This window comes from Mya arenaria, chromosome 10, assembly GCF_026914265.1.
Source record: "Mya arenaria isolate MELC-2E11 chromosome 10, ASM2691426v1".
Taxonomy (NCBI): Eukaryota; Metazoa; Mollusca; class Bivalvia; order Myida; family Myidae; genus Mya; species Mya arenaria.
Window position 1 is genome coordinate 22646394 of NC_069131.1, and position 9242 is coordinate 22655635.

Here is a 9242-nt window from a genome sequence, read left to right on the forward strand (position 1 = left end):
TTTTATTCTAGTTTCCAAACTAAGGTTAATATAAACTGATCATTCCGAGAATTTTACTAACTAGACACTTTCACAGAAAGTTACAAAAACATAAGCACATAGGTCATAATGTTTTATAATGGGAATATGAATGCCTGGACAGCTGTTTTAGTTAAGTATGTCGTTTAGGTTTCGAAAGTGAGAGTACAAGAAAAGTGAGATAGCCAGCTGAACAACTTGCGATTTCAGTTGAAATGAACACAACCACAAACTGCCGTATGTAATGTATTTATTGTCCTTGTTTTATGTGTTGATAGATAGCAAGCAAGTAATCTTTGTATTTTTACAACAACCTATCCGCGGACATTCGGTAGTGAGGTGCATAAACATAGTTTAATAGTTGTAACCGTCCCATGTTGAACTCAGGAAATGACATATGTTCAACACTTATGCCCCTAAGCGAATTAGCTTCCAACTGCCAATACAATTTTCATAAAATCATTGTTCATTTTTCATCGACTCTTGGCCCCTCTAATAGGGTCATTAACTGGCCAAGTGCAGGCTACACCAGAAGTTTTATAGCTTAAGGTCACACCGTTCTAGTTATTGTAATGTTAAAATACGAGATTGTAAATAATTGTATGGCATTGAAAGTAACTAAATATTTACGTATTACGTCTAAAACTCCCCCAAAGCACAATACATAGAAGTGGCAATTTTGGAATCATATAAATGTGCAACAATTCCTCGTTTAGTTTAACATGACGCGATAACGGACGGTATAATATTAGTTATTGGATAAACACAACATCGGAAACGGCTGTCGTATGTACAACGTTTTCCATTGCCATCTAATGATCTCTTTGCTATCATTATTGGTTTTCATAGGAAGCCACTAGAAATTGAGGATAATCCACTTGTGTTCTCTCATACTCTGCTGTGCCTTCACACTGGTAGAATCAGAGAGATTGAAGGCGGCTGTAAAGTTCTGCGCTCCTTGCTATGGAGTAAAAATCAAATATATTTTACGGAGTGTTAGTTTGTGAAATATGCGTTCATAAACAATATGTGATAATTACGTGAATTCGTATATGTGACAAATTTATATAGTCATGGATTTATTTGGAAACATATCATTTGAGTACCTGGTAAGTAATATTGTTTGGAATTATGATGATGCTAATAATAATAATAATAATAATAATAATAATAATAATAATAATAATAATAATAATAATTATAAAAAAATAATAATCATAATAATAATACATATCATAATAATAATTATGATAATAATAATAATAATAATAATAATAATAATAATAATAATAATAATAATAATAATACATATCATAATAATAATTATGATGATAATAATAATAATAATAATAATAATAATAATAATAATAATAATAATGATAATAATGATAATGATAATAATAAATGAAAATAATATTTATTTTATACAGATGCTGAAAACCGCCTTGTTAAAACAAGCAATTAAAAAAAGGCATGTCAGATCATTATAAATTATACAAAAATCGAACAGAAACTCAATGCTTCTAATTATTTGGGCCGAGTTTCGAAATTATTTGGCGTTTAGCAGACATTGATGTAAAGAAATAGGCTTTATACGCGTGCAGTATTTACGACGTCAGGGTTGAAATGCTGCGCCATTGAACATTTGGCAAAACTTTGAACGACACAAATTCACAATATTTACAGCAATTATAACTTAAAAGAAAACAAGAGAGTTTAAAAATTATAATATTTCGATTCGGGTCTATCCAGTCTTTCTTCTTAACCATTTATTAATAATACCTGGGAGCCAGTGATTGAAAAAGGCAAACTACATTTAGCGTTGTTAATTTATGTCTGCAAGATTCTACAACATTCAAAAGACTAAAGTGATCCGAACATTACAATGCAACCCAACGCTTCCGTCATAAGTACTGGAAATCACACATTTAACCAAAAGATAAACTCGTTGTTTGATATTTAGTTTTATGCCTGGCGATTCCTTTTAAAATTGATATAATTAAAAGAGTTTCTAGGTCTGAATAAGAATTTATACGTCATTGAGCTAAAATGGTTTGTGTAAAGATACAAATAAATCAAGATTTATAAATGTTCCTCTTTTAATTAGAGCTACGTGGCCAGGTCCACAGTTATAAAAGCGCCAAAATATTTATTGTACTTTGTACACATTTTTTCAATATGTCTAAATTGGGAGTTTTTTACATATCTTTATCAAATTTATTTATTTTTTTCACTTTTGTGTAAAGTAAAAGACGGAGTTAATAAAAAATGATAAAACACCTTAAACTTGGTTTCTCCGATTCTTTCTTCAAATACAATAAAAAATACAAGGACAAGCTAATAAGCTAAGAATGTATTATGACTTGGTCAAATGGCGCATTAACAAACAGCCATGCAAACAGGTTATCTGAATCACAATTACACAATACTACTGCAAAGAAACAAGGATACAGTCTATATGCTGTATGATTATTGCTTCATATAGGTTTCCAACGGCTAACGTGTCGCCTAATTAAACTCGAATGACAGTGCATCAGTTTGATTTGTCAAACTTTTCCTGATAAATCGTTTGACCAACGATTGCCCTTTATCTCCTGTCGCAGTAGTGTAGGTGATTAGTTTTAGGTATGGACTACTGACCGGTTTCTCACCTTCTTGAAACGTTAAAAGGATTATATTACTTGTTATTTAGCTATTGCTGTATGACCCTTAATTTGATAAGAAACAACCGGCCGTTACTATTTGTAAATTTTAGCAGCCAAGTGTATTTAAGCGGTTCAGTTTTGGGTTGGGTCTATATTATCGACGTTTTTAAAAATGTGTAGCCAAAAGGTATTTTGTGGACAACTTATTGTCAAAGGTTTATACAATTTGCTGCAGCAGTGTATGTTCATTTTACTCAGCCTTCTGGAAACGATTTTTAGCTGATATATAAAGGAAAATTGTTCATTTCAGAGTATGATCGTATTACGTGTTTATTCCGCTTTACTGTACGAGTGGCGTAGCCTAGAAACGAATATGTTCTTAACTCTTCAAGAAATGAAATCTAATCGTAACAACTCCCTGTTGGCAAAGCATACAAGAATACAAAACGTGATATTCATGATATTCTATGGTTAATTAAATGAAAACAAAATTTAAGCAAACGATTGTCTTAACTAGAATCTGACTTTCAGCGTCATATTATACATAATTATATTCCGCTCATACAGGAAACATGTCGCCAGGCTTGTTAATTAACACACTGTTGCGTAACGGAGTTACGTATAAAACACTTTAAAGTAATAACAAAAAATCAAAAGTAGACTTCAAAGTTTATTTTGAACGAAAAACAAATATTTCATCATAATTATCAAAGATAGATTTGTATGTAAATTGCCTAGACCTAGATGTTGACAGATCGTGATAGCCGCTGGCTATTAATCCAATTAGCTTGACAGTTCATAACTGTAAAAAGACGCTCTTTGCATGTAACCAGAAATTAAATGGGTGGTTGATAGACAAGCCTGTCAAGAGCTAGGAGTATATATGAAAGCATGTTGGAAAGATAGTTAGAGAGGCAAGGCAAGGAAAGCGGCCTTGGGTCCTTAATGGACGGCAGTTAGGATGCGGGATTACCTTAAATGTCATGCTGTATTTAGAACTTATTATTATACTTAGAAAGAACGTGGAACAATAAAGAACTGACATTCGAACGGTTGTTGTTTAATAACTTAAAGACTTCCAACAGTTTAAGTGAACACTTAGAGAGTTTTGTGGCTGTTACGTCACACCTCCTGAACTCGGGACGGATTCAATTTATAGTCCGTTATCTTGTTGGTCTTTTATAAAACAATAACAACAAACATGTTAGATGGAATATTCTGAGGTTAATCAATTTTTTATTGTCTGCAATTTCCGTTTACACTGTAAATAACAGTGAGATAATGCTATATATTTCCAGTGATGATAACTAAATTTTCTTCTTGATTTAAACATGTTTTATTCATCATATACAAACATACAACACAGAATATGCACACACACAAGTTGACAATAATATTGAAATGGATTGGAACGAAACCATAGCTTATAGAGTTCTTCTCCGTAGAAATTAAATTACTCATTAACCACACTTTCCTCTTAGTTGCCATGATGCCGTAATTGAGAAAAATGCTTATTTTTACAGACAAGGAAATGTTGTTGTTGCTCCATATTGGATAGCACTATCTTCCCTTCATTTATTCTTATATCAAAAAATTAGGCAAAGCTTCTCCCGTGCTTCTCACTTCACCAACTACCCTCGATATTAAAATTATACAACTCGCTTTTCGTGCCCGCTTATAACTTAAGTAATTGGGTTAGGGGGTGTGGAATCTATTTCTCATATTGGAGCTTAACGTAGTATACAAATGCAGAAACATGCATTACAAGTTGCATAGACTTGTGCTTTCTTATGTTACATTACTAAATTATTAAAACAATTTATTGATTGTCAACATACTCTGATATTTTCTGCTTTAAACTTCACATAGGTTTTTGCTTTGAGTAGTCTGATAGCATTTTACCAACAATACAAACGACTTAACAAATGTAGGTTTCAAAACATTTCGAAGAGAAAAATCATCGACTACATGCCATTACCATCTGGTAATAACCTCAATGTTTCAACAACATGACTTTGTCAGCGCCATAGCTCAATTTGGAGCAAACACCTCAACAGTTTGTAGGTTATAAATAATATAAAACACGGGCAACATTAACAGTTATGTATTCGCTCTTTTACGCGCTATGATGCTTATATGTGTTGCCTTTAATCTTATTGTTCACCTCAACAGTTATGTTTATGTTCCGGAAAAAAAACTTGTTGATATGTAACCAAGTTTTTAAATAGTACACTTCTGAATGGCGGGAAGCCTGAACACAACAGTGTTGTTAGAATGCAGATAAAATCATGATGCCCTGAAAATTCGGTTCTAATTTGAACCTGAAAAGTCAGAGTGTCTGCCATTAGCAATTGACCGTTTTGATTGAGCAATTCAACGTTTGCCATGAGCATTTTACCGTCTGCAATGCGCAATTGACCGTCGCCAAATCAAGAATTGCAACTCTCCGAGACGAATTGGCGGACGTTGTACTGTCAAAATAGTGGATTAATTGACCATATGTTATATTTCATTTTCAAATTGTTTTTTAGCGTCTGTCCATCATAAAGATTATGAGTTTAAACCTGACTTGGTTCAGGTTCTCTTGGCCTCTTAAAAAGGTCACATACCGCCAATTATATAAACATGGTTAACTTTCTGATTTGGTGAAAGCGAGCCAATATTATTTTTAAATGGTACTTTCATACATTTATAAAAAAATGTATTAACAAATCGAATCATTTAAAAAAAACAAGCTGGCCTAAAATAACTTTTGGAAAACATTTCAAGGTCTTATTCAATTTGTTTTAGGTTCTTAGGACTATCAGGAATTTGTCTTATTGTTTTTCTATTTTAGAACTTTATTATCAGACGAACATACTCATATATCTTGCAAGGAGCGAAATATGGCGATATGATTTAGAAATTAATATATTGACAAATAAAGTTTGATTATAAAATTATTTTAAATTAAATTTGATGACCGTTCAACCGTTCAATGTATACATATAAGTTTTATTGTGATAAGATGAAAAATAACAGCGGGATAATATAAATAACACATAAGTTATTTAAAATTAGCTGCATTTTCGGGTTGCTGTGAACAGCCAATTTATCATTTGTTGTTTTCGATTGACGTAACCCTGCCGTGTGACTACGGTGATGGCCAATATCACTTGACCGCTGTTGAACGCCCTTCGTAGACAGTTTTGAACATTAACTATTTTAGAAATAGGCTGCATTATGTAGCAAATATCGTAAGCACTTAAGGGCCTTCCTAAACTTACAGTGGGTAATTATTTCCCGATTCTGTGAAATTGTTATTATTATTTTTGCATTATTTTTTATTCGAATATTTTGCATTTAATGTTTCCTTTTTTACCTAATTAATGCTTATTTATAATGTGTTATTATTTTGCATTAGCTGGTAAAAACTGACAAATATTAAAACGTTTAGAATATTTATTATTTAATGTTCAGATTTACTTTTTTTCAAATGTTTCTGTGTCTTATGGAATTGAGGAAATATTACGATGTTGAATCGTGTCAAAATGTCCTTTAACAATATAAATATATTTTTGAGAAAGTATTCGATATCATGCTGAAGAACATTGACGAACAGATAGACTGAAATTTACATTTTGTACATAAAAATGCAAGTATCCTTTATAAAATAGAAGCAATCACCTCGAACCACTTGACATTCTTGTTTAGATAGTATAAAAAGCTATTCATATTCTTATAGAAACTAAACGCTACGTTTTGTCAACCCCTGAGCTTCATGTAATGGAACATTTATTTTCTTGTTGCGGATTCAACCATAAAAAGACATATACGATATTGTAATTGTTGCAACTAGTTCTAAGTTCCTTTTTCAACTGTTAATCAAATTATTGTACTGTGATTCGATGTGAGTTTGACTAAAAAAACGCTAATGGATGGATGGATTTTTATTATCATTTGAACAATTTCGTTACTTAAATTAAAAGCTTGTGCATGTTAAACTATTTATGTACAATGTAGTTAACGTTTTATATAGGTAATGATTAAATTTAAATATTTGAACGTCTTTAGATTAAGTGTTCAGATTAATAACTTTAAATTACACATTTTCAAGTTTGCAAAATTAGTTTTGAACGAAAAATAAGGTTTCATTGATTGGTGTATGAACGTTTTAATTATCTAAATCATTAGCTTCGAAAGGCTCGATTTGAATAACATACTATCTGGTAAAACCGAGTATACAAATCGTCCTGCATTTGCCATCTTTTTATTTTTTTTATTCAAGCAAAATATTTCATTGTAGATAAACGATATATCCACAAGCCAAACTGGCCAGACAATTTACACACGTCCATTGATTCGTTTTAAGTATGTTAATTACACAATGTTGTGTTGAACAGAGTTTAATTTAGTTTGACCCAGTTCTTGGTAAGACATAGCTTCTTTTAGATGGAGGAGTTGGGTGTGGGATAGGGTTGTGGCTCGGCGTCACTATTCCATTTGAGAGCGGTCCTATACAAATCATCTTGCATCTACCGTATTTTTCAATAAAGTGTTTCCAATATTAAAGAAAGAAAACCATAGTTCGGGAATTTGACACATGTTTCTCTCCTACTGATGTATCGTCTTACCCACCATGTTCATAACGGTTCTTTAGTGAGTTTTATTAAATACTTATATAAACACCTTTTCTGACAGTGTGGTACAGCTAATGTACTTGACGTTTCTAAATATGATGCAAGTACACGTATGCTTTAACTTACAAAGATATGATTGTATTCGAAAATGTAAAGATATCGCCAGACGTGTGCTAATCTATTGCCAACTAATAAACCTGCACCTCATCTGTTTACAGTTTTCAAAGCCTGAGATTAATCCGATATGTTATGTGTAGTTAAATAATTATGATTAATTTTACTTTCAGATGTCAAATGCAAGTGACAGCCACTGGCCTTGTGGGTGGCTAGATGAGGGGGTGTCTTTATCCAACAATTCAACGAACTTTACAACGAACGCGTGTCTTGAAGCTGCTTTTTCCAATTTCAAAGTCGGAGGAAGAGCTCGTTCAAAGTTGGAATCTAGTTCACTAATGAATGCCGGTTTAAATATATTTACGTATGTAACCCCAGTTGTGTTAGTGATAGGGCTGGTTGGCAATGGACTTTCTATAGCGGTGTTTAGAACGTCAACCATGAGAAAGATGTCTGCAAGTGTTTATCTAGCGGCCTTGGCAATGGCGGATATATGTACATTGCTGGTATATGTACTCGTTGAATGGCTAAGAAGAGGGCTACCATATCTAGCTCCTGGACTATCTGTGAGTCTGTTGGACATTAATGGCATTTGTCAAGTGCTACTGTATTTTGCATACGTTGCACGGTTTATGTCATCTTGGATTATTGTGACATTTACGGCAGAGCGATTCAGTGGCGTGTGCTTTCCCTTGCAAACAATGCATCGCAAGTCCAAGAGGATTTTAGTTTGCCTCCTCCTGACAGGAGCAATTTTCGTGATTTACAAACCGTTTCTCAGTGGAGAATATAAAATAGGCGAACGAACGTTATGCACCTCTAACCCTGAACACATATTTGTATCCTTCGTGTTGGATACAATTTTCGTCACAATTATATTTTTTCTCCCTCTTGCTATTATCACAACACTAAATTTACTAATTGTACGGACTCTGTACCTTCGAAACCGACACACTAACGACCTATTTGCAGAGAACACGAAAATCCGTCTAGAGTTTACTTTAATTCTGTTTGCCATTTCATTTTTCTACATAACGTTTCATATGCCTTTCTTCGTGCTGTGGTGTAAATTACAAATAATCAACGGGCCACATCTACCATCCGTCCCTCGTGACAAACATTTCTGGGATTATTGGATAGGTCTCCTTAACATAGCAAGGACGGTTTTCTATCTCAACTACTGCTCTAACTTTTTCCTGTATTGTATCACAGGTACCTATTTCCGGAACGAACTAAGGAGGCTGTTTTGTCTTCGCAGGCAAACACATCGAGTGTTTAAATCTCACATTCGATCAAGTCAATTTGGATCCGTGTACCACAGTTCAAATACACATGTTACTTCATATGCCTAAAACAAATTGTAATGGACTTTCGTGAACTTTAACTGTTTTAAAAATACTGTTTGACATCTTTCAAGCTTTATTTTACTTTAAGACAGGTTTAAGTAAGATACATTGAAACGGCCATGACCGAAGTGCTCCGATTGTTGTAAAACTGTGAACTGCAGCCTTGCGTTATGTTTTGACATAATGAAATGAAGAAAACCCCATCAAACTCATATTTATTCGTTGGATATTTATTTTTTGTGTACGGAACTAATATAAAATAACATTATCTAGTAATATTTCTTGTTTTTATGATATTTTATGGACGCAATATGCTTTAACCCGGAATCCCGATCGGAACATCCACCCACTTCTTGTACAAAACAATTTGTACATGAAGGATTTGCCATATCAAAAAATCGGACTGGACTAAGCTCAGTGGGTACGACGCTTGACTGCAATTTTGGCGACGCGGGTTCGAACCCGGTCTCCGACACATTTTTTTTTACATTTTGGTACCT

General features: G+C 33.2%; 1 protein-coding gene across 1 annotated transcript; it reads left to right on the top strand.

Moving 5' to 3' along the window:
- Positions 1-965: 965 nt before the first annotated feature.
- LOC128206772 (somatostatin receptor type 5-like) lies at positions 966-8982 on the top strand. Its single transcript, XM_052909466.1, has 2 exons — positions 966-1127; positions 7570-8982. The coding sequence occupies exons 1-2, from the start codon at positions 1092-1094 to the stop codon at positions 8746-8748; spliced, it is 1215 nt and encodes a 404-aa protein (XP_052765426.1). The 5' UTR covers positions 966-1091; the 3' UTR covers positions 8749-8982.
- Positions 8983-9242: the final 260 nt, after the last annotated feature.

Bases quoted from the DNA above. Each gene is read 5' to 3' on its own strand.
- LOC128206772 (XM_052909466.1), top strand. From the start codon at position 1,092: ATGGATTTATTTGGAAACATATCATTTGAGTACCTG. The intron at 1,128-7,569 runs GTAAGTAATATT...TTTTACTTTCAG, and splicing joins ACATATCATTTGAGTACCTG to ATGTCAAATGCAAGTGACAG.